Raw genomic sequence first — 26,641 nt, forward strand, 5'->3', positions numbered from 1 at the left:
CTGTTCCTTACGGCTTTAATGAATGCCTTCAATATTAATAGCAATTGTGAACAGTGCACCATTTTAAAATGTTCACTGTGTTTTTGTGCTGGTTGTTCAGCCAATTTTATGTCAGTTTTCTGCAACTGGAAAATGCAGAAGAGGTAAGAAGCCCAAAGATTATCACAGTGCCTATACAATTAGAAATAACCTATGCTATATGAAGTCCTGAAAGTCTTGGACAAGGCTTAAGGTCAGGGAATATCTTGAAGCTGATTGTTCCATTGACGTTAGGTTGGTTCCTGCTCTCTGCGTGCACCTGAAGGAGGTTTCAATGTTAATTTGATCTGTGTTAAGGCTTACTTAACGAAGTATTGTTATTAGCTTAAGTAATTTTCATTATGAGACCTATGTCCTGAATGAACGGATATGTAAGTATATCTAGGATTATGTGCCTGGAAAATCAGAAAGCTTTCTTTAGTATTAATGACAGAATACAAATTGGGAATATTTTCACTGTTTGAAGAGTTCAACCAAGAACTTTAATTGTCCCACAACTGAACTAATGTTTCCTTCCTCTTCTATGCAGATTCGAGATATAAAAACTCTCCTACCTATGCCAGGTGTGATGGTAGGTGACATAGGAAAGAAAATTGGGCAGAATGGTTTAGATAATGGGTAAGTCTATCTGTTTGAACGAGGAAACATTCTACATTATATCATGCATAGTGGTGCAAAATCCTGAAATCCTGGGTCAATTCGGCCTGTCCTTCTGAGATGATGAAAGGGCTGAGGTAGCTAGTAGCTTTAATATGTTGCTATTTAAAAATAAAATGAAATGAAATAGCAATTTTGAAGAATCCTGAATTTCAGTATTTTCTATTCCTGGAACTTTCAGCCTTTCTATTTCACTCACTTTTTAGAGTATGAAGTGCCACTGATAACTCTGTGGATGTTACTGAGTGGTTTTATAGTCAGACTCTGCAACAGTAATACTGAAAAAAGAAAAAAAAAAAGTTACTAGCTAAAGCATGTTAGTCTGTAAATCCACATGGGTGTAAGCTCTCAATTTTTTGGCACATTAATTTCCAGCCCAAAGCAGGGCTAGTAGAGGACCACAGACAAGGCTTATTGTTAGTAAAGATGTAAGATTGCTGTGACCAAGTAGGTCTGGATCTCTGACACAAGTCAGAGACTCATTACCTGTCTTGTTTAAGCCATGAGGTTCCTGGACTAACCCTGTCCAGTTCAGATGAGGAGGTTAGTTACTTTTTCTGTATTCTATGTGTACAGTTGAAATAAAGAAGTTCCTGGACTTCATTTCTCAGTCATGGCATTGAGTGGCCGTGTTGTGTCTCTGCTGTCCAAAGGAATCTGATAGATTTGTGCATAGAAACAGAAAATTTTTAAAATTGTTTTTTAAAACCCTACATTATTTTTACAGCTCTGTTTAAAGACAAGAAATCTGAAATAATAAAGGGGGTGTTAGTGGGTGTCACTTCTTTAAGCTTGCAATTTACTTTTTTTCAGTTGATTCAGTTTGTTGTTCAGTTGTTGTCCTACATAGTGTACCATTGCAGTGTGCCATTGCCATCTGCAAAAAGCAGATATCTTAAGGTATCCTTCTTTGCAATTTAATGGTTTTAACTGGCTTTCCAGCAGGTCATAGGTGTTCTGTAGTTTTTGTCTTTACCAGCTTCCTCCTAATACCCCAAATAACCTGTAGTGTCAATAGTGGCTCTGACTGTGTATGTACATAATTCTTATTGATGCTCTGTAGCATAAAGACACAGATGAAAGAAGAAAAAAAAGCATACAGCAAATGAAGTTTTATAGGGGATGGATGTGAGAAGAAGCCTGGACAAGAGCTTAGGGAGGTTTAGTTGGGATTTGCCTGCATCTGCATTACAAACTTGTAGCCACCAGATGGCACAGCAACATGGGTTTGAGTATTCCAAAAGTAATCCAGCTTCGTATTTCGGTAGAAATAGTCAAATTCTGCTGCTCATTCTTAATTTGCTCCTTCTTAATCTGCTGCTCATTCTTAATTCTGCTGCATTCTTAATTTGTTTTAAGCACAACATGAGGATGGAAAAGAAAAAAATGAAAATTTGGCATATAATCTGTATATATGTTCATCTAATGAAGTATTAGATCCCATTATGCTGTTATTAAAAGCATTAGCCTCTACCTCATACTTTGCCAGTTTCTTGAATGTACACATGAATTCTGGTTCGACTACCATTGGCACTTAAGTAAATCAGATATATTTCCATAGAGTAACACTTAGGATAAATGGTCAGAGTGAAGATCAGAGTACAAGGAAACCGATAGAGATGTCAGATTTTGTTCCTGTACTCGAAGTTTATGATACGCCTTTTCAACATGGGTATACAGATTTAAACTCATGAGCATATTTGTAGGGCATGGAGAAAAAAATCTAGTTTGCTTGGACATTGTAATTGATTTATGCTATGTAAGAGAACAGAGAACATTGTAATTGATTTATGCTATGTAAGAGAACAGAGAAGGTGATTGTAACAGTCCCTTTTGGTTTTAGAAGATTAATCTCCTCTGTCATTTGGCTGAAGTTTGACTGATACATTCTAATGCAAAGTGTAATGTTTTCAGTAAGAGGTGCAGAAATAATGTGGGAATTTTTGTGGTGTGAATTCAACTGACTAACCTGCTCCTTCAGAGTCTGTCTTTCTAAATAATTCTCATAACTTCTTAACTAGAATGTTATTTAACTAGAATAACATTTAAAAAAATCACTTCAAAGTATTTTAAATTATCTTCCTTTCTTTTTGTCATTCACAAAATTTGGTGTAATAAATACATACATGATTAAAGATAGAACTACATTTTTTCTTACGTTAAATTTAGACTCCAAAAAATAAATCGGGCTGCCACTAGGGGATGCAAGTGCTTCAGTCTTTATAATACAAAAATGTCCACCTGTTGCTAGTAGTCTAGTACTCTGTGAAATATGCTGTTCACTGTGGTCCCAAAATTGAAATATCAGGGGAAAAAAAACAAGCACTAAAAAAAAAAAAAAAGTGTATTTAGGATCCAAGGGCTTTTCAGTAACATGCATGGCAGGTACAGAAGTTGAGAAACATAAAACAAGAGCTTTGTTAATTGCTGATGGCCATTTCTGTTTTTCCCCTTTGTCTTGGTTTTGTTTTGTTTTTTGTCTACTCTGGGTAATGTAACATTACCAAACCTTCCCATTATGCAGTGCACCTCAGTAAATGATTGCCACCAAATCAGTAGTGAAACAATTTCATATCCTGTTGTAACTAAGAGTAAACTGCTGCTTTTCCAATTCAGAAAAAGAAAACATGCCCACCTGAATTTATGTTGGAAAGAGTTTGAAAATTAGTTTTAATTGTGTTTCTTAAATAGTGCTGAACATGCCTGTCTTTATAAAACGTGCTCGGAGTTCATTCAGCTGTATCTACTGGTAGTGTGGATACAGTCTGTTGAGCAGACAAAACCTACGATAAGGGAAGAACTAGTGAAATTAAGCTATCAACAATACAGCAGACCACTGCCAAAGAGAAAACTGTTTATTTGAACTGAATTGTTTGTAGGGGAAAAAAGGGTCTTCTGGGTGAACAGGAATTGTTAGTGGTGTCTAATTTAATGATGGACTTCAGAAAACCAAAGGGTTTTTTACTAGCAGGTTTAAAAACCTTTCATATACAGTTAGCATGTGATCTTTGCACATACAACCTGCTGTGACATTCAATGTGTTCTGTAACAACAAAGCTAGATTCAGTGTTCTGAATGCTGAAAACTAAACACAAAACCCAAGAGGAATGGGTAAAGGGGATTTGTTGGGCAGAAAAGCAGTAAGTCCTGTAAAAGTAGCCCTCCTGGTAAGAGACTGAGGGTTTTGAAAGCCCTCACTGCTATGCTCCTTGCATGCTAGAGATTTCATACATCATACAAATTCAAGTCCTTTGTATTATGTCATTTAAATGTTTAGCTAATTTATTTATCGGTAGCTGTAGCAGTAGCAGAATTTTAATCAATTACTGGCAATGAAATTGAAATACTAACAAACACACAATAAATTAAGATTCTGCTACTGCAGATGTGAAGTGTAGACCAAATGAAAGCCTAGTCCTTCAAAGGATTTTTGTCTCACAGAATTTATGCCTTTAAATCTTAGATTTCCCAATGTTTGCAGTTATTTCACTTGGAAGGTTGGAGCTGAAGTTCATTTTGGAGCCTAAGTAGTCTCTTGGAGCTTCATTTTACAATCCAAAGCAGTAGTTGCTGAAGATAAGTTGCACACTGTGCTCCTTTGGTTGTTTGTTTCTACTCCCACACTGCCTTTTTCATTGTGCTGAGACAAACATTTGTGCTGTGCAGTGGACTCAGCTAGGGAACAGGAACTGTCTGAAAACTAATCTCTTCAAAAAAAAAAGAAAAGTCTATTTTCAAGCAGATGATTTGTCAGGTCTGGTTCACTGCAAGGCCACAGTAGAGGCTGTTCCGGTACAGGGAAAGTGACAGTATAGGGATGTAAATAAGAAAGCAAGTATCAGTTGTGCTTCTCTAGTAAGAACAAGCTCGTGCCTGTTTGAGGTTTTGATTGTCCTTGAGCCACTGACCAGAGCCACAAACAAGTGTCTGAAGAGAACAGATGAAGCAGCTATAAAATACAAATAATGGCTAAAATACCTGTACATGAACTTAAGTTACCTGAATACACTACCGTCAGTTCTTGTGAGGAATATTTTGTAAGGCATGTCTTGTATATTTGCAATTTAAGTCAAAACAGTGATTTTGCAGTGGCTTCACTGATATTTCCCTGTTTCACCCTCTCCACTTAGTTGCTATGGTCAAGGTGAGACATATAATGCTGCATACATGGCTAAGATGTGGTCACATCGCTAAAGAGCTAAATGCATTATCCCCTTCTCATTTTTATCACTTGCAAGTACACAACAACAGCATAGCCACAGCCAGTTTAGCCACGTTAGCCACATTGTGATGACTGTCACAATGACAGGCACTGATGATACTAATGGGGAAAGGCAGATTCAGATCTGATCACAAAGTTGTTTTATCACCTGCAGAAACTGGGCCTCACATCTGTAGTGTATTTCAGACAGCCTTTTTTTTTCTTTTTCTTTTTTTTTTTTTTCCTTAGCAGATCTTTGTCTGCCCTTGACTTATGCAGGGGTCTAACCATCCGGAACTCCTTGCCTGACTGGCACTTAACTTATAAGAACTGTAGGGTGACTGGATTTTTGTGTCTCCACGAAGTCCATTAAGATAGGATTAGGAGGCCTCTGTTGTTTTACTGCTGTTGTTGAATGTTTCTTCTACAGACCTGCATTCTTAGATTAGTTTTGTTCGTAGAAACTGGAGCTAAAATACCGCGTTTCAGTTTTCCCCAGCCTCACTGTAACTCTTCTCAACTTTAACCTTTCTGTGAGTTTCAGTCTGGAATATGCAGCTGTTTTCTTTCTCTTCCACAAGTTTTTCACCAAACCTCTTAAATGTTATTCTTCCCAAGGTTTACTGTGTCTCATAAACAGCCGTGAGATCACTTGACTTGCAGTTTTTCAATACCATTCACCTGCTTTCTGTTTCTGGCTAAAAGGATTGACAGAACTGTCACTGCACCATCTCTAACATAGTCAGTAATAAAAGCTGGCAGGACAGGCATTTTTGTGGGTCTGAAATTCACTAAAACATATTTGAGCTATTTGTACCATAGGTAACAGCTTATTAATTTAGTACTGGCAAAAGGAGCTCGTGGCTTTTCCAGCTGCTCTTTTTTTTTTTTTTTTTTAATCAGCATTACTGCACACCAGATGAATTACTTTTGCATGATTTAAAGTCAGTAAGATTAACTTTACTTGAAATGTTCCCTAAACCACCAGCCAAAGAACCCAAACAAAAATGTTACTATTGGAATAGTGCTTCACTCTGCTCAGCTAATCTTGGTAGAAGAAATGTATGAAATACAGTTGTCTTACCTGTGTACTAGGCTCTGTAAAATTCCACATTTCTTTAGAGCTCTGTGAAACATATTTAAAGTGGCAGCTATCTGTCTCTTTTGCAGAGAGGTCTTAATCTCAGACACACTAATTGCTGTGCAGAAGAGTCCCTAATTAGGGTAGCTTTCAAACCTATGGTCTTGTCATCACCATGTGAAACATAGACATTTTCCAAACTTGCTGGTACTTGATATCCCCATGGCTGTATATACAGTTCCATTATTGTAAGATATTTCTACTTCTCTTCAATTATTTGAGGAGATTTTCTCCTAAATGCGTTGACAGATGTGGTCCGTGTCTATTCACTGTGCTTCCTAGGCTAATAACCATTAGAAATGTGATCGTTGACTTCATTAAAGCTTACTATTTATTTTTAATACGTTCCGATATCAAGTTCAAATTGGCCAGCATGTCTAATAATTTCAAATAGCAAAATTCTTGGAGAGGGAGCATAACAGCAGTTGGCAGTCATTTCATAACGTCGGCTAACTCCCAGATCCTGTAAGGTTCTGCTTTTATTTTCAACATTGGTGCTTATAGGCAATATATCATATTTCTTAATGCACGGGAGCTTTCTGTGGGTTTTTTAATTGCTAATTCTATCTCTCTCCTTGGCTTCTTAAAGTTTTTGCCATTTTACATGCCTCTATTTTGATAGCAGCTTACAGAAAAAGAAGGAAATAAAGTATCTTTAATGGCCAATATCAAGGAAAGAAATCTGAACTTCTAAAACCTGTCTCAGTGTGCATTATTTGAATCAATTTTCATAATAAGAAAATAGGTTGTTACATAATGAGTGGAAATTTAGTATTCTTGTTCACTAGCTATGAAGAATAGTGATTCTAAGAAGGTATACTTTTTTAATCAAAATAATTCTAGGTAACACTTTATAACGTGCAGAACTACCTACCTTACACTTATGGCTGACAAATTATAACAAAACTTTCTACAAGGTTTTCTCTTTACCATAAAGACTTATTCTACGTTTAGGTTTTTAGGTTTATATTACAGTTGAAGAAATGGAGTTAAACTGTTCAGGTTATTTTGCTAGCTGTTTTGTTTGACACACGATGTGTTCAATGTAAGTAGGCTTGCATTTCCTAAAAACAGGTTATTATTATATGGAAGATGTGTATGTTAGTAGATACAGAGCTTCAAGCACACATCAATATAATGACTTTCTACAATTGCACAGCATTGTTGAATGAATTGAACTAATCACTACAGTCTAAAACTCTAAAGGACAATTTGTCATCTTCTTCATCATTAATGCTACTATGAATCTTGCCATCATCATACACAGGTCTAAACCTACTCCAGATGTATATTTGCAAATAGAAGTCCCAAGAGTTGGAGCCTTTTGAAATTTCTTCGAAAACTGTGCCCAAAGAGTGTATCATATCTTTGTTAAGTCAACTTTTCCTCTAACCTGGCTCATGAGTCCAGTTTTTATTGCCATTCAGTAGCTTTTCTAAATGATGTTTCATTGCATTCTTCCATGCATCTTTTCCTGCTTGGGAGGGATTCTTTAGAACAATCTACAAGGCTCCCTTTCATCACTCAAATTCTTCCTTAAAGTTTTCATTTGTTCTAATGGCATGTAAGAAATGGTTATGATTAAGAAATGATTAGCTACTGTGACTGGCTGATATATCAAGCAAGTATTCTGTAGCAGATAGTGTCTGCCTCACAGTTTGAACCATATACGTAGCTTCTTGCCGTGCGCTTTGGTTGTAAGGTCAAAGGAGAAGGCACCTTCTTGTTCTGTGGATGTACAGCTAGTTAAGCAGAGTGCTAAACTAGGGATCTAATCCTTGCCACACACACTGTCTTGTAATTAAAGTAATAATTTTTTGAAAGTTCCAGTTCTATCTAGTGTGCATGCTATTGCTTAAAAATAATAGAGTTGCTATACTTTCTTAGATGTGATTAATTTTATTTGGTGTACAGGGAGCAGAGAACATGAATTTAGCCAAAATATCTTTTTGGAATTAGATTTTTTTATTTTCAGTGATAAGAAGAAATATTAACAAAGATGTATATGAGATCTTTGGAAATTCTGAATTTGGTTCTATTATGTAGTGTTGTCTCACTGAAACTCGCACTTAATAAAGCACATGTATAAGGCCAGTAAGCAGCTGGTTCTTGGTTAGGATAGCCTGCTTTTCTCTGTGGCTAAGTTTGAAAATAGCCTGTATCTCTAAGGCTGAATAAATTCAGTATGCAGATATGTTTCCTTGGAAACAACTCGTAATTTTAAAGCACATGCAGCAATGCAGCCCTTATGTAATTTATTAATGTGAAAGACCTGGCTCTCAGGGGCCTTATTAAGTAGATCAGCCTGTATTGGCAGGCAAAAGGAATTTGCTTTGATTACAAATGCAGCTTTTCAAGTGCTATTAGATACTGAGATATTTGTGAGTGGAGCAGATATTACCCCTATCGAGCCAAGTTGTACTGCCCATTTTGGTGAAACAGTTCATACACTTTCTTCTTTCTTCCTGAAGAATATGAGTATTTAGGACAGTCTGCCTATTCTAACAGCTTCCTTCTTTATTGCTGCTAGGGTGCCACAATTTAGAAAAGACAATGTCACTCATCCCTTCTTAAGATGCCACATTCCAGGGGATAGAAGTCCTAGTCTGAGTTCAAGCAAAGGAAGGTTCTCCTTTCTGTTCCTTCTTAGTGCACTAATACAGCTGGGTACTCATTTGTATTACAGAAACATGGAAGACCCTCACGGATCTGTATTTTAGACTCACACAAATAGCTTCCCCCTTTTCCAAAGCATTACCTTCTCTAGACTGCAATGAGCAACCCCTCAGTACGCCACTAAGACATTTGGTTCAGCAGAATTAACAGTGTCAAGGAATTCTGTGGAGTCAGAATGGCCCAGCCTGATTTTAGCAGCAGAGAGAGTTGAATTGTTCATCTTTCCAAGCTTTTTGATAACTGAGTCACCAAGCTAACTCACTTTCCTAAGTTCATGCAGACTGAGACATTTATAGTCTGTCGCTGAAAGTGTCTATCACACAGACTCTGTATAAGGTCTCTGATAAGTAACTACCCAGAAGACTGTCCCTGTCCTCAAAGAGAATAAATTGCTCTTCCGTTTGGTTGTTTTGTGTTGTGTTTTTTCTTTAAACTTATTTTCTTATGGAGTTGCTCAAAGGGTCCCCTGAGGGTTTGTTTTTTAAGCATCATCTTAATTTTTGAAAAACAAATTGAAGAGTGACAGCAAATAATTTCCCATATTGAATTTCCTCTACTGGCCTGAGTACGAATACATACTATCCAAAAATTACCTACCTGTCTTGATGGGTTTACTGATATGCATGCTGTGACCTTTTTCTGAAATGTAGACACCCTAAACTATGTCAAGATAGATTTTACATTATTTGTGTATTTGTTTGACCAGGTTTGCCATGTTTCACAATGTCAGGATACCTAAAGAAAACATCCTGAATATAGCTGGAGACGTCACAGCTGAGGGGAAATACTCCAGTTCTTTCAAGGTATGAATCAAAGTTTTGTTTCATTAATATGTAAATATACAAAGCCACAAGTAGGTTACGAGATAAAGCATGAGCATCATATGTTGGTAAGCACTAGTACCTAAATGATTGTTGGCACAGTGTCACATGAATGCTGATTTTCTAATTGTCTTTCAGTGATGTCTAAATTCACCTTATTGATTTTACTAACTTCTTGCCTTTTGAGGTACCCCAGCAGTCCCAAAGTAGTTTAAAGAAACTGCTTTGGATCTTTTCGGAACACCTTAACTGACTGTGTCAGTAAATAAAATTGTCCAGCCCTCTGGGCTTCTGATCATGGTCCAGAGTTGTATTTTTGTGGGGTAGGCAAATTAAATGTTAGCTCCTCCATTTACTCTGTGCTGTTTATCCATTTAGGATGTTAAAGAGCGTTTTAGCGCATCTCTTGGATCTTTGTCCATCGGCAGAATTCTGATCACAGCAGTTTCTGCAACCAATTTAAAGCTTGCCTTATCAATAGCCATTCGCTTCTCAGCAACTCGCCATCAGTTTGGACCAACTGATGAAGAGGAAATACCTGTTCTTGAATACCAAACACAGGTAAAAACTTTGGACTTTGCATCTATAGACTTTTATGTAATGACACTCAGTTTCAAAGCTACTGCAAATCAAAATAGTGACACCGAAATTAATGAAATTAAAATTGTCTTTTTCATCTGAAGTGTAGATCCAGTGCAGCTTTGGGTGTTCATTGCAGCTTAAGACTTCTTACCCATTCTCTTGGCATGATCAGACTTTTGAGATAAGTTCTTGGACAAGCAAAGGAAAAAATAAAAGTCTCTCCAAAGTACCTAGAACCATATGTCTTCTAAAATAGTAACCTTTTCAGAGAAAGGCTGTGCTATGTGCACAAAAAAGTACTGATGAAGAAACTAGCATTAAAAAATGTCAGTGCATCTTTTGCTACTATCTTCATTTTCTCTTTTTTAGACCTTATTATTTAAAAGTACACAAATCAATGACAATCATTGTAGTGAACATCCAGCCAGCACTGATTTTAAGACGAATACAGCCAACCTTTTTTTCCACAGAATATGCAAATGAAAAACACCTTTTGGTCTGAAAAAGGTAAAATGGGTAGTCATGGTAAACTAGCAAAGAGTGAGAAAACTCAGATCAGCTGGATGAGAAAGGTTGTTAGGTAAGAAGTGCTAGAATAACCAACCCACCCATTCTGTCCTTGCAAAGTAGGTGCCTTTTTTCCAGGCTTGCAACTTTTTAAGTTTTCATGCATTTCAACAAGCTCTAGCAAAAGCTGCCTTCTTTCCACCTCATCTAAATAAACCTGATTCTACTTCCCACTACTTTGTGAACCTCTATTTTGCTCGACTTCAGCTTATTCTGTAGGTTTTACTTCCTGAACCTTCATTCCCTTTTTTCTCTACTACAAAAGCTTCTTTAAGCAGTTTCCCTTCTTCATGGGCTTCCATCTGATATAAAGATGCTTTTTTTTTCTTCTTTCCAGCCTTTTTTTTTCCTATTTTTTCCTCACAAAGTGCAAAGAGCACTACTAACTTAGGTTCCTTAATGAACAAGCAAGTGAAACGGTTATACCCTCTGCCATGGTGGTGGGCCACGGTATGCCAGACATTGTGTAAACACAGAGCAAAAAATGTCATTGGTCCCCAAAGCTGCAGTGAACTTCTGCACTGGTTTAACAGGATGTAGGATGTTGATCACAAATTCACAAAATCCATGGACTGGAATAATATAAATGACTTATTCACAGAATAGTTATATTTAATTATGTTTATAAATTATTATTGCTAAGTTCTCTTCACCATAACTTCACACACATCTCCAGTTTAAAAAAGGTAAAAAGGAATATTTTTTCCCAAATGATATTTTTTATATATATAATTACAAAGTATATATGTTTATCAGTTTGTAATCAAATCTGTTTAATTTTTATTCTAGCAATGGCGTCTTCTTCCTTATTTGGCTGCTGCATATGTCTTAGATTATTTCTCCAAATCACTGTTTGAGAACTTCGTTGAATTTTTTGCAGGCTTATTGACAAAGCAAAGGAGTCAGAGGCAGGTGAGATATCTACACATTTCCTCTTAGCTGTGTTCTTACTTCAACAAACTGGAATTTGTTAAGTGAAGGACCTACTTAGAAGTAGGCTGTCTTACAATCAAGAATGATAGAGCAATGTCTCAGAAATATGGATGAATAAAGAAAAGCCCCCAGATGAGTTTTAATGGAGTGGTTAAAGTTTTATTGGTTTAACTGGGATTTAAGACTATGTCCCCTTGCAAATTGTTTATCATAAGTATATGATAATGTAAATTCAGTTTATGACTGTTATAAAAATGATATTGCAGGGGGCATATATCAATCACTTTCTAAAATGGTACTATTCGTAATTACTGCACAGACCATGCAAGTCTAGCTTGAGTTTGCAATTCATACTCATGCATTAGGAAATATGCTTTTAAAGAAAAACATTAATATTTTTGAGTTTTAATGCTGAATTTCTCAACTACTCATAGACAATCAGAAGTTACCCCTTTATAAAGTAGTTTGATCTATCAATCAGTCTCTTCAAGGACTGATTCTCAGCCAAAGTAAGTGCAGTATGTTTTTTTTATAGCATATAAATTATATATATATGTATGTGTGTGTGTGTGTGTTGACATTTTTTACTGTAAGGGCCTACACAGTGGCTACACGTGGCTCACATCTCACTTAAACATTCATTTTTTTTCCAGCTAAAATAAAGCCTGTGATAGATTTCTGTACTATTGGCTGGGTATTGTAATTTATCCTCTTTGCACAAACCACAGAAGAGTCTGTTTGATTATTTGATCTGTTATTTTATCTCTAGAGGTCTCCAGTGCAGTCACTAATCCTAGATAAAACTCAGATTGTAACAGAAAAATCTGCCTGTTGACAGTGTTAAGAATGTAATCCTTATGAACTTCTTTTGTTGTATGGGAGATCTGAAGGAAAAAAAAGAGAAAAGAAAAAACATTATTTGCTTTCAAACAATTTAGGAGGTATTAACCCAACACCTCTAGAAAATTTATGTAGTATGAAGGTTCCAAGCACACTTTCAAAGGAAGGCCAACAACATTAGTGTCAATGCAGTAAAAAGCAAAGAGGAGAAAGAAGATTTGTCTGGATGTACCACCTTCAACAACCTTCCTCCATCTTTGGGAGGAATAGATCGGCAGTCAGTGAGCTATCCCGTGTAATGCCATTTCATCTGGCACAACTGAGCCATGTACTCATGTATCTATTACCTGGCACAAAATTTTCCAGTTCCATGTAAGAATGCTAGTATCTAGCAAGTTTTTTATGGCAGTTTTTTTTTTCTTTTTTTTGGGGGGGGAGGGGTGTCAAAAAAAAAAAAAAAAGATTCTGCGCTTACATAGATCTCAGAAATTTGTATGTATGTATTTCAGGTTACTCTTTTTCTTTTTTTCTTCTTTAAAAGCAGTACACTTAGCTGTGGCTTTTATTGGTCAGAAGCCTACTTTGCGTGAAAATTGTTACTAACTTGTAGCTTGTTTTTACAAGGCTGATTTGGGACGTGAGATTCATGCCTTATGTGCTGCCAGCAAACCACTGTCTTCTTGGACTGCTCAGCAGGCAGCCCAGGAGTGTCGAGAAGCTTGTGGAGGGCATGGTTACCTTGCAAGTAAGTCACAAACTATTGCATGCACTAATAAGAAATAAAATGGTTATGTTCACGTGTATTTTGACTGTTTCATCATGGTATCCAAATTTTAGGAAGGTATCCGAATTTTAGAAAGGAATTTTTCCTCACATCCATATTGTAAAATTTTATTCTTAATACCACATCAAAAGAACTAAACCTGTGCAGTATCTGCAGCAGCACTTGGACAAAATAAGACTGTCTTTTTCAGTCTCAATTCCAGAAGTAAAGATGCAGATTTTATAGAGGAAAAGTTCTTCTTCTAAGTTGAATGTCACACTTCTCTAAAGTCTTTGCAGTATACATTTTCACAAGCTAACAAGTGAACTTTCAAGCTCACATGTTTGTAAGAATACCCATCTATACAGGAACAGACAACTCTTACATTTTGTTACAGTATAATTATTTAATCCGTTTTAGCTTCCTTTTGGTGCATTGCAATATATTAACGTGTTCACTTGTTCTTTTTAAGTGAATCGTCTGGGTGAAATTCGAAATGACAATGATCCAAACTGCACATATGAAGGAGATAACAATGTCCTGCTTCAGCAAACCAGCAACTACTTAATGGGCTGGATGAATTGCATAAGAGGTAAGTTTTTTATTGTGGTATCATGTGTTGGACCCAGCAGTGAGTAGTTAATGGAATTAGGAGGTAATTTCATACTGAAAGCAACTGATAGTCATTTAATTATTTTGTAGAGCATAAATAATGTGCTACAGACTCCATCATATGATACATTCACAAATACACAGATACTTTCTGCAAGAAATATACTTTTTCCTGTGTCTAGCAGTAGCTAACTAGATGTTTTGCCATTCTTAATCATGTTATGCAGTATTTTACTCCCTGTGAAGTGCAGATTAGTTCAATGGAACTACTCCTAAAATCACTGTAAGTCTGCGTATGCTCTGTTCATTATACTTAAAACAGTTCATACCACCTAACTTGGTTGCAGTCTTCATCAGTACATGTTGTAGTTCTTCAGATCGATGATTTTGTTTCAGTTTTCTAGCAGTAATTTTTACCAGCTGGAAAACACAGCAATAGGAGTTGAATCTTACGGGACTTATACACAGTGATGTAATTTTTTTTTCAGTACTTGTCGGCCATCTCATTTGGCTGGACTAGGCCATAATAAAATAAATATTATGTCCTAATTGCATCTGGCCTTTCGAGGGTATGCATGGCTTTGTAATAGGTTTTTAGTTCCAAAGAGTCTAATTTATTTTCTCATAAATCAGTTTTATTTTTCTATTCACTTTTATTTTCTTTGGTATTTCAGATAAAGTGCCTTTCGAATCCCCTCTTGGAACAATAAACTTTTTGCAAGACTACCATCACATCCTTGGCAGGAAATTCACCGCCGTTAGTGTTGAAGATTGCATGGACTCCTCAGGTAGCCTTTTGCTGTTGTTAAATTCTAAACTCTAGAATCTTAAATTCTTTCCAGATCCAGAGATTGGAGATTCACTTTCTGCTATTTATTACATATTTTTCTACATTGCTATTTGCTGACTTTCTTTGTATTAAATGCATTTCAGTTTTCATTTCAAAATAATGCTTTTTTATCCCCAGCCTCAATTTTAGAATCAAAGATAGCATCAGTTGTTTTTCTTCCATTTTTGTTCTTCTAAAATATAATTTCTAATCTCATTTTTTTGCCACTACATCATTGTTTTCAAGTGAAACTGTTGTGAGGGACATTGATCGTTACTACCTTGGAATTTTAAAATTTCTTATTTTATGGAAGCATACACATGATTTAGAAATATGTTGGGAAGGGCTTTAAGTGTGTGCACTCCTGACAATTGCTTCTGGTTGCATGGATTAAAAAAGAGTAATGGTGAAAGAAAACTCCCTACAATTTTCCTGGCTTACTGTACTATAATCAAGTATGACATGACATGCCGTTCCCACTTCTGTATCACTGTGAGCCTAGATTGGCCCTTACAGGCAAAAATTAACAGAGAAATGAAGAGATAATGAGATAGTGACAAGGAAATGAGCAAAAGTGGATTTGTGAAACTGAGAACATACTAGATGAAGAAACTCCAGTCTTAATGCATAAGGGACAATAATATTGATTCTGAATGCAGTAACCATTTCAGTGCGCAAATAATTGCAAAAAAACTCCGCTTTAGATAGGGATGCAAAGTAGCAATATGGTACCATAATAGATTTGGCGAAAATATGAAGAAATTCGAAATATAAAGGCTTATAAGGAAAAGATTAATTCAGAATGACTGCATGCTTTCTTCTTTGTTGTATGTCTCCAGCTTGCGAAATCCAACAGAGCACAAACTGATACCTTAAAACATTTTCTCCTGTGTTTCCTACTGGACCAGATTACAGTTTGAAAAATATATGAATCTGTTGATTGTTGCATTCTGTTAGAAGCTGGGATTTTAAAACAGGTGCCTAGGTTTAGGCAGCACGTGAACCCTCATAATTACCTAGATAATATCCCACATAAAATCTTCAGCTAACACACAAGCTATCAATATTTATTAAAAGGACTTTATGCTGGCGTACTTGTCCCCTTAATAGTTCCAGGCTGCTGTAAAAAATGTAGCACAAGCATACGAAATAGTTTATTCACATGCAATTACATTTGGCCACCTTTGCAATGTTAGAAGTCATGTGTTTTGCAAGCATGTAACATCATACCTGCAAATGGAGTGGGCCCACAGATTGTGTGTGTTCTTCTGTTCTTTTTTTTTTTCAGAAGAGAATGAGTATCTTATAGACCTAGGTCTTAATATGGAAGAGAGTATAACAATAAAAAAAATGATCAAATCAGAAAATGCATCTAAATTGAGCTGTGGACATATCTTGTCTTTTAGCTTGGGCACAGTTGAAACTAGTACATGGTCAGGTACAGTAGGTCTTCACTGTATCATTTTAATCTATTTTACCCAACATTTATTTACTGCAGCTACAATAATGGGCAAAGTGTCATGTTAATGGATTGATTAACATCTTCACTTTTCATCTTAGGTAAAAAAAAAAAAAAAAAACAATACACACTGAGACTGCAGTAGAATCTGCATGTGACTTCTCTTTTCCACAGTTCCGTTAGCAGCATATAAGTGGCTGGTTTGCTACCTGCTCCGAGAAAGTGACCTAAAGCTGAAGAAGGAGAAGCAGTCAGGGCAAAGTGATTTTGAGGCAAAAAACAACTGTCAGGTAATGCTTATTCAGCCTTCCTATTTTGTTTACTTATTTTCATCCAAGTTTGCCAGATCCTTTTAGTTTTATCTTCTTGCGTCAGGAAGTACAATTTCCTTAAGCAAAAAGCAGCAAGTTATATAACTTATAATATGTAATTCCTGTCCATATGAATCGTATTGAACATGATAGAAGGAGGACAGTTATGATCAGCAGAAGTCTTCCAAGATATATTTCCTTTCAGAAAAGTTGCAGGCATGTGCTGGATGGTGTGTATAAGTTTATCACAACTTCTGAAAACCAAATCTGCTACTACTAAATCTACTGCGGCATCTGATTATTACATCTCCATCTGCTCTTGTGGCCAAATACATACTGTAGGAAAGAATCTTGCTCTGGCAGATAGGTAGACTAGATGACCTAATAGGTCTTTTCCATCTCCAGTTTCTATAGTGCAAAGCACTCATGAAAGATACCAGACTGAAAGCATTGGAACCTGAAAAGGAAACGTTGACAATCTACAAATAGCAGATCCACTCTCTCACCAGAAAGTTCTAACAGCTAGTAATGGCTTAACTCCAAATTTTGGTTTATATCCCCAAGCTCCCCAAATTCTTCTGGTACCTTCATGAGAAACTGGCTTGTATCCAAGAAAATAAGACTTGTCATTTGTCACCGAGGAAAGAGATCTGTTCCCTGAAGATGGGCAATGTGGTTTACCTTATCTGCAAAGCTCGTTAAAAAGCAGCAGGAAGGAAAATTCAACTCTTCACCTAGAAAGATCCAGTCTGGCTTCAGCAAGGGATGGTCTATGTAAAACCACTGGTAGAGGAGAGGAAACCTTTCCTGCTTTTACCCTAGAAGCAGTCTATTAGAGGTGCCCTTCAGGGTGAAATTCAGAATGAGAATTGCCCTACAGCTGAATGCAAGATAAGTTTCAGAAATTTAAATCTGATTGCTTGTCAGTTGGCCAGCTCCCGGGAGGCTTGTGCCAGGGCCAGAGAGGATGGTTTGCACAGCGGTACGAAGATTACTCACCTCACTTCTCTTCAGTGTGCTAAAATTTAAAGAAATTTAGGCACACAGCTGCTTTTGAGATAGGCTTTGATATACCTCAGGTCATTAGGTTTTCTTTTCTCCCTACAATTCATCTTCAGAACAGAGGGATTTCTTACTTTAAATGACATGCCTCAAAAACATCTGAAAATGATTTACAGGGTGCGCTTTAATGCATATTTGATTTAAAACTTTCTGGGCATGAAGAAACACTTCTCTGTCAGCCCACTGACTGACTAATATATAGTATTTTTTCTTGCTATGGGAAATCTGGAAGAGATTCCTAACTTAGGTCCCAAGACAGAAAGGAGAAAGTACTTTATATTACTTGTCTATGATGTTTCACACTGGTTGGAAGTTTACCAACTTCAGGAAGCAAGAAGGTCCATTTCTTTTCAGCCAGGAGCTTGATAGAAACAATACAGAATTGCAAGCAAAGGTAAAGAAGGAAATAGAATTTGTAGGAGAGAAGAATAGGGAATTAATTGTTAGTGTTGCGTTTGGGATATTGAAACCTATTTCATTCTGACTAGAGAACTGACATTTCAATATTCTGATATTAAAAAGTCTGTCTATTAAGGGGGAAGTCATCCCTAAACCTGCAGGTAATAGCAATTTTGCAATTTATACTTGTATCCGAGCTTGGTCATAAGTATGCCACTATACAGTTATCAATAGAGATACAGTGATCTTTGGAATATGCCCGTTTTTAATGCTACAATTGATTTAAAAGCAAAGATGATAAAGTTATTTTTTAAAAAAGGAAAACAAACCAATCAATTCTAAATGAAACAAATTGAACAAATGGGCTAAAAGCAAACATCAGCTTACAAACCAGCCACTATATTCTATTTTCTATATATTCCTGTTCTTTTCAACTAAAATGTTTTCAGTCAGCAGTCTGATGACAGGACATACATGCACCATCATACAGCGAAGGTGAAGTACAAAAAAGTGGACAAGCCTTTCTGTATGAGTACGATCACTTAAAGTTTCATATTCCATAATAACAGTGATTAGTAAGTGGTCACTTTTGCCTTTCTGATCTCATAGTTGGCAGGGATTAGTTGGGTAGTTCTTTCAAAGCATGTTGCACTGAATAGACTCATGCTAACATGATCAGATTTTATTATTTGAATGGACTGTAGTAAGTTTTCAGTAGGTTACTGAACACCTTAGACATTTTTATCCTTGTTATAAAATTCTGCATAATATTAAATAAATATAAACCATCCTTTATAATTTTAGAGTTAAATGGATTTATTAATGAACCTGAAGTTAGCAGTCCTAATTTTGCTTGGTCTTCACTCTAATGTAAATAATTGCTCCCATACAGTCTGGGTGCAACACGCACTGCCAAGTCAGTTTATATTTTAGGCATACAATCTTTGCTCCCTTTAGATTGGCATGAGACTACTCAAACTGGAACAGGGCGGAAAATTAGGTTATTATTTCTAAAGGGGATTTTCATGCAGTCTTATATAAAACCTTTGCAAATAAATTGTAGAGTTTTTTCTTCTAGAGTTTCGTCTTAGAGTTTCTTTTATCTCAAGCTGCAACAGCAGATCTAAACCAACAATTCTCCACTGACATCACCACAGCAATGCCATTTTGCAGCAGCTGAGGATTGTTTCCTTGTATTTCATTACTCAATATCCTTCTCTTCTCTTTCCTAAGGTGTACTACTGTCGGTCACTAGCCATTGCTTTTATTGAACAAACAGTCTTACAAAGATACCATGACTACACTCATGACCCCAACATACCATCTGCTCTGCAGACAGTGCTTAAGAATCTCAGTGCTCTGTATGGACTCTGGTCTTTAAGTAAACATCTGGCTGTGCTCTACCAAGGTGAGATCAGCTCCCTGACTACATATTATGCATGTCACTTTATAAAAGCCCTAACCTAAAGATTAGGGATTTTTTTCCTAAGTTGTGTTTTAGCAGGGGGAGGGACCCCATGATTACAGCATTTTCTTACTGCCTGTGTAACGTAGAACATTCATTCTGGACAAAAATTTCAGGAGCAGGGATCTGAAGCTACAAATTAACCCAAAAGACTCTCTTGGCTCTGAGGTGACGGAGGATTCACAAGTTTTGATGTGTCCCAGTGCTTGGGGGAGATGGCAGGATAGGAAGCCAGATGTTGTAGTAGATGCTCGTTCATGCAAAAGTCTTCCAGTGTCTTAGCCTAATGGTTTTGCAGCCAGCTCATTAATAAATGACAGTCAATCCAATTATATAGGAGCATTTGGTCTCTTGAATACTGAACTGGTAAACTCCTTACTAAAAGGATTTTTAGAATTTTTAAAAGGATTTTTAACTCCTTACTAAAAGGATTGTATCAGTGTAATCTTAACTGCTGTAAGTTTCTGTGATCATTTTGTTGTGAATGTATTTGCAGGTGGATATGTTTCAGGTGAACAAGCTGGTAGGTTTATTCAGAATGCTATTCTGGAGCTTTGCTACAGGGTAAGCAAATCAATATTATTTGTTGTGTTTAAAAAATATATAGATACTAAAAAAGAGACGTCATATATTCCATACTTGAAGGGATAAATTAGCAGGATATTGCCTCAGTAGTTTCCAAATAACTTGATGTTAAGAGAAGATTAGTAACTCATTGAGCCAGAATCTGGTCCTAGCTTATTTACCAGAAAATGAGAAATGGTCTAACTTACAAAATAATTCTTACCTGTAGTCTTGCAGTCTTCGTTGGAAAGCCATCAAAATACTGTAATCTACTGCTCCTTATTTAACACTTATTATAGTGTTAGCTCATGAATTGTTTTTCTCAACACAAAAGCTTTTCAGAGTGGGTCATATTTTTCCCAGTTAAGTAAAATTTAAAAGAAGAATCCAGAAGTTATGTCTTTAAAGTTCTAAATTCTGTTTTTAAGTGTATAAACAGTATGATCTTGGTTGAAATATGTTTTAGAAAACGGTCTCTTTCTGGCAATTTCACTGGGAGGAAAAACAGGAAAATAAATTGAGTCTCTTTGTGCATTTCTCTTAAGTTACAGCTATCTGGTATTTTATGAAAATAACCTTTATGCTGTTCTGTAGTTCACAGCCATAGACAACTTCAGAAGTTGCCAAATGTATGTCTTTTGTTTTTAAACAGTTGAAAGATGATGCAGTTGCCCTTGTTGATGTCTTTGCTCCTCCTGACTTCATTCTCAACTCTCCCATTGGTAAAGCTAGTGGTGAGGTAAGAAAACCTATTTTAGTACTGTTAAGTCTAATCATTAAGAATAATGTGTCCTGTAAATAGCCATAACGTATTCAAAACACTTCACAGCTAGGCAAGAAGAGATGACCCTTTGTCAGCAGAAACTATATTAGTTATAATCAAAGTCAGCAAAGCATTACCTTTTGAATTTATTTGCTGGAGATACACTTTAGTGAGAAAGTTGTACAGTATTGTTTGAATTTGCTCTTTCGGGGACCTGTGCTGCTGAACTGAAAAAAAAGAAAAAAAAATGTTATACCTTGTGCTGCATTTATTGGTATTCACTTAACTCTCAGTTTTGTGTGCTGTACCTATAAATGGTGTAGAAATTAGTTCCTTCTCTTAATTTTTCATAAAATATTAATTTTAATAGGAGAAAGGAGAATTTAAAATTAAAATATGTAAGTATTTTTCAAGACAAACATAAATGGGTATGTTTTCAACAGCAGTGTGTCAAACATCCAGCAGCAAGTCACATATTCCAAGGTACAATTACAGCCAGCATGTTTCAACACCAAAATCAGCTCTGTTTGGAATTTCTTGCATATATGGGAGGGTCGAGGAAGTTGGTGTTCAAGTTTGCCATCATTCTCCTAGTAAATCAGGGGAGTTTGGCACACACCACAACCAAATTAATTAATCTACCCAGTATGTTTGTAACCCTTGGCAATTGTGTAGTCATTAATTCTCACCAAGTACTTTTACACTGTCTTTCATCTAGCAATCTCGGAATAATTAAAAATCCCGCTTAATCAAAGCTCCTAGAAACCTTTCAATGTAAGTGTATGTTTACATAATTCATAGCCTAGGAAACACAAGCCCCAAAGGTTAAAGGTTGCTAGAACTGTAGAATATACACAGCAATTGTCACAGGTTGACAGATAAGTTGTTATGAAACTGTGGTTTTGTTTACTTCATTTGTGATAGATTCCTAGAAGCCAACATCTCCTCCTTACTCTCACCTTTCTACTCTGCTGTGAGCATGTAGGAACAACCTGTCATGAAGTGCTTCCCATGACATACTGTCTTACCAAGCAGTATGTTAGCTGTTTTCCCTTGCTAACCAGTACAAGGTACAGCATTATCCAAGGGGTCTCAGTGATCTCAATACAGATGTGAAAGACAGTGTTTTGTGAGCACCTCTCCTTGCTTTAATGAATATATTATTTATATATATGTTATATATATAAAATATAAATTATATATCCACCTACATCTGCTATATCCTTTCAGAGGTGTCACCAGACCTACAAGCAGGATTCAGGATGTGGGTGCACCATGGATTTGGCTTTACTAGGTCATGGTTCCTCTCTGCTTCTTTTTCTTTTTTTCTTTTTTTTTTTTTTTCTTGGCATATTTAAAGAGCTGTGTTTCATTCCAAAGCCTCAGTAAAACAAAAATTCTTGCTTACTGGCCAGCCCTACTCAGCAGGGCCAAGCTGTGGGATAACTATTATGTGGAGATTGGTGTCACAGTACAGCAGTTTGGTTTAGTGTGGAGAGACCCTGCAGAGAATCAGTAGAGCCTAGGGAGAGTGCCAGGAAGTTTGACAGGATTGCTGAGTCAAGTGTACTCAATGGTTTTCAATATTCTTTGTCTGTGTCTTTATGTCTCAAGTTGTCCATAGTTCCCATGGTGATCAAGCAATACAGAAGGCAGCCCAGATGTTTCTGAACAGACTGACCTCACAGAATGATTACTTTGGTAACACAGTCTCTACAAATAAAGGAGGAAGGGCTTGCTCTACATATCAAGCCACCTCAACAAGAGGACTGTAATCATGATAGGAAGCTTTGTTTTCCTTCCTGTAGATTTTGAGGCTTAAATTAATGAAAGAGGGAGGGAAGCTCCCAATGTAATCCTAAGGGAAGGAACATCATCTGTAAGACTGTAAAAATATCTGTATTGGCCAAAAGCCCATTGGTACCCAATATCCTGTCTCTAGCAGAAGCTGACAGTAGATGCTATAGCCAAGAATACATGGCTAGTACACAGTGATCTTTTCCTAGAGTACTACTCCCTTTCTGTCAGTCATCTGGAGTTTGCTTATTACTAGCTGATAAAACTGTCATGTGGTGGATTTGGCTGTCCCTACCTGGGGTTATTCTGTGCACTCTAACAAGAAGTTTGGCTTGATTACTCACACAAATACAGAAGCCATGTAGACTTATTAAGGATGAATATTGGGAATTTGGAACTAATTTATTTCCATGTACATCACTGAAATCAATGCAGTTTACCCCATTCTTACAGAATTTCCTTTGTTTAGAAAATCTATCACAAAAGAACGATGTCAGTTTATTCCAGCAACTGTGTATCTTTAGCTCAAGAGCACTGCATTTTAGGACTTCGGAAACCGTCAGACAACCCACCACATCAGTTACAGTACAGACATTGAACAATGTGAGATAAGCAGATTAGGACTGTAAACACTACTGACTTCCTAGTATACTAAATACTTGCTAATTTTTTTCTAAAATAATTGAGTTATATTGAGAAAGTAATTTTAAGCAGTGATATCTAACCCATGTTCTGCAGAATTCAGGGAGGTTTTCTGAACTGCCTCAAAGTCTGTGGTTTTTAACTTGTGCATATATTTTCAACTCTAGTTTGAAAAAGTCTGCCAATCCCTCACTCAGAGGAAATACTTAAAGCTCCCTGTCTCCTGACTGTCTATATTTAATTCTTTGTTCAGTGCCATCTTTGCAACTTATCAAAACCAATGCAATCATTTTAGTACAAATTACAGTATGATACAGAATAGATTATCCAAACATAACAGGAAAATGAATTTAATTCAGAATTACCTATGGTGCACTGAAGTGGAGTGGCTTTTACCACAAGCCACAGTTCATAAGCAGAAGCTTCCAAATCTATTATGGGCAGCTTTAAGCAATGAATAAGATTTCAGGTTTTATTTAAAAGAAACTTTGACCATCTCAGTTTAAGTATGTAAAATTATGTCTCTGTTTATTTCAAGGTTAATTAAAAATTGTTAGACAATGTTAAGCCAAGCTTGGAATGGGTGAGATAGTTAACATAAGTCCACATAATCAATGTGAAAATACATTTAATACTCAGAGGATTTATGTCAGTATTTATTTAAATCACCATAAATATATAGGGCCAATCCTTCTTTTGATGTGGATGAAAGGCTTTTCACTTTGTATGAGACTGCTGTTTATACTAAGTTAATATGGTATTGTGCTGCATTCAGCCCTACTGCTGAAGATACAGCCCTCACCTTTCTATAATGTTATTTAAAACTTTAAGCTTAAGTTAATTATGAGCTGCCAAATGTTTCTGAAATTACACTTCTACAGAATGTACTTCTCATGTACCTTTTTTAACTGTTCCACATTAAATTGCAAATTGATGAAGAGTGATGAATTAACAGTCTGCATATAAGAGAGAACTTTCTTATGCTCGGACTGAACAGTGCACATCTGGGAGAGAAGTTGCAGTACTGTTGAGAAATGTGTTGAAATAAAGGTGAAAACAGACATGCATGGGTGCTTTCCAACAGTTTTCAGGTTTGGACAGAGCAAAGATTAGCTTAATTTAACTTGCTTCCAAATTTCTGCCTTTGATAATACAACTACTGTAAAATATAAAACAAAAAAATCATAAAGATTACTATTTCCCTGTTCTTATGCCAAAGATGGTGTAAATGATTTGGGTGGATATCTGATGTTAGCAGTACTTTGAAATTTTGAGCTTAGTCTTTTTATTTATTCTCATCTGTACATAATTATTCACATTAATTACCTAAAAATTCAGTCACAGTATTGTTTCAACCAGTAAGTTTGATACTTTTCCTGGGTTTATTTTATGTATATTTTTCTCTTTTTTTCAGTTATATAAAAATATGTGGTCGGAGATCCTTCAAGGCAACAAAGCTCTGAACAGACCTTCATGGTGGGCAGAATTTTGTATTAATAAACCTGTTACAGGCAGGCTGAGGTCAAGATTGTAAACCAAACAACTTGTAAAAGGCCGGATAGGCCTGAGATGGATACCATATTTCAAACATCAAGAGGAAATGAGACCATATGTCAAACACTGAAAAGCAAGAAATTTCATATAGAAGTGCCAAGTTTTAAAATAACTTTGAAATCAGGTCCAACTTGGTCTCAAGGACTCTTAACATAATAATGACAGGAGTGGGAGCAACACATCTGCACACTATTCATATTTACTTGGTTAAATACAAAGAATGAAGGTTCATAATGATCATTGCTTTGCAAAGTTTCTGTAAACGAAGTGTTCCAATTGCTCACTTGACCACTGGCATATTGCAGAAGTTAAATAATCAAAAAACATTTCCTCCAGGGCATATGAACAAGCTCAACAAATGTATTTTTTTGAGATTCTAGGATAATATTTGCAAAATAAAAAAGAATCTGAAGAAAAAAAGGAAAAAGACATCAAGAACATCAACAGTAGTAAACCTAATTCCTGACAGCTATGAAGCTCTTCTGATTCACTTCATGCACGTCTGTGTTAAACTGCTTAATTGCTCTTCCAATGCAAGAAAAAGATTGGATTTGTAGATAATCTGCCTTTGAATCATGTGTATATCTGTACATACAACAAATCAAACATGATTCATGCATCTTTTTTTTAAATGTGTAGTACTACAAACTCAAAGTCTTGTATATATTTTCTTTGTTGATTATAATATTTTTGCTGCTGCACAACTAGTATCAAGTCTGGGATATGTTGACGCACAGAAATTGCACCTATGTTTTAGGTCAGAATATACTTGAATTATTATAAATATGGAATTAAAAGTACATACAACAGTGATAGGCATTATTAAATGTGTTAGTATTTTTCTCTTTCAGCTATATTAACTGTCAAATCTTTTTAACTTGTTTTTCTTCAGAAATAGAAAAGACTAACAGAACTTTGAAAATTCATAATATTTTGTTTCAGATACGTTGTGAAAAACTAATTTTTCCTTTATTGTGTCTATGAACTGAAGTACTGTTATGCCTAAATCTTGTGTTTTTTTTTTGTTTTTTTTTTTTTTGTTATGAACAGTCTTTTCAAGCCAAAGAGATTATTTATCAATTCAAAAGTTGAGTGTTTATGGCTAATTACAAATAATTTTTGGCTTGGGCTATTAAATGAATGTGAATTCAATACTTGAGTGTTGAATTCTACTTGAGCAGAATTAGACCCTTGTCTTTGTGGAGTTTTACAATTTCCTCGATAGCTGCAATGTCAATATTTGAAAGTGAGTCCTTACAGACTGCTACAATGTGATCAGGTAGTTCTGTAGAGGCTTCTACAGTTCCATCCAAATCTCACAGAGTTCAGGAAACATTTCATTACTGGAGAATGCATTGAAAGGGCAGTGTCAAGATCTCTCAGAGGACCTCAAGGTACATTTATTTACCAAACAGATTTTTTTAAGGTTTTAAGAGCAATTCATGGTCAATTATAAGATCACCCTCAACATACTTTGTTAAAAACAAACAAAAATATTTTGTGTAGTTCCATTGGAACTATTCTTTCTTCTCCTGTCTCTATTCTTTCTTCTTCTCTAATGAAGTACCACAGTTCAGGATGTTCCAACGCAAGCTCTTTGTCTAGCTATTGAACTGTATGAAACAGTCAAAAGTTTAGCCATCTTTGCTGATAAACAAATCAGTATTAAGTATTTATTTTCTTTGAACTGTTTTGCTTCTTTTAAGGATGTCCAATAGGTGGCATCATCCCATGGAAAATATTAGATCACTACAGCTAGATTAGATATTATAGAATTATAGTCACATAATTAACTTAATCTATTTTCTGTATCACTGGGGAATCCAGCAGCTGTCTACTACTTGCATGTGTGCAGACCTGATGGAAGTAGGTAGAGCACGTTGTGCCTGATATCTGGTATGAACACCAGGATTGTTGGTATCAAAAGGGGCAAGAGGGAGAAGAGATGCCCCTCTGCACAAAAT

The 26,641-nt window shown here is 36.0% G+C and overlaps 1 protein-coding gene across 4 annotated transcripts in view; it reads left to right on the forward strand.

Annotated features, from left to right (window-relative positions):
• The window catches only part of ACOX3 (acyl-CoA oxidase 3, pristanoyl), a 35,070-nt gene extending 8,897 nt beyond the window's left edge, over positions 1 to 26,173 (forward strand). For all 4 annotated transcript variants that reach the window (XM_068679817.1, XM_068679821.1, XM_068679816.1 and 1 more), the window contains exons 7-18: positions 569 to 657; positions 9,421 to 9,517; positions 9,914 to 10,096; positions 11,474 to 11,596; positions 13,082 to 13,202; positions 13,693 to 13,812; positions 14,507 to 14,620; positions 16,295 to 16,410; positions 19,126 to 19,300; positions 19,854 to 19,921; positions 20,574 to 20,660; positions 24,538 to 26,173. In XM_068679817.1, the coding sequence (XP_068535918.1) occupies positions 569 to 657; positions 9,421 to 9,517; positions 9,914 to 10,096; positions 11,474 to 11,596; positions 13,082 to 13,202; positions 13,693 to 13,812; positions 14,507 to 14,620; positions 16,295 to 16,410; positions 19,126 to 19,300; positions 19,854 to 19,921; positions 20,574 to 20,660; positions 24,538 to 24,657 (1,413 nt within the window). In that variant the 3' untranslated portion in view covers positions 24,658 to 26,173. The remainder of the gene's footprint in view (positions 1 to 568; positions 658 to 9,420; positions 9,518 to 9,913; positions 10,097 to 11,473; positions 11,597 to 13,081; positions 13,203 to 13,692; positions 13,813 to 14,506; positions 14,621 to 16,294; positions 16,411 to 19,125; positions 19,301 to 19,853; positions 19,922 to 20,573; positions 20,661 to 24,537) is intronic.
• The last annotated feature ends 468 nt before the right edge of the window (positions 26,174 to 26,641 follow it).

This window comes from Anas acuta, chromosome 4 (assembly GCF_963932015.1).
Source record: "Anas acuta chromosome 4, bAnaAcu1.1, whole genome shotgun sequence".
Classification (NCBI taxonomy): Eukaryota; Metazoa; Chordata; class Aves; order Anseriformes; family Anatidae; genus Anas; species Anas acuta.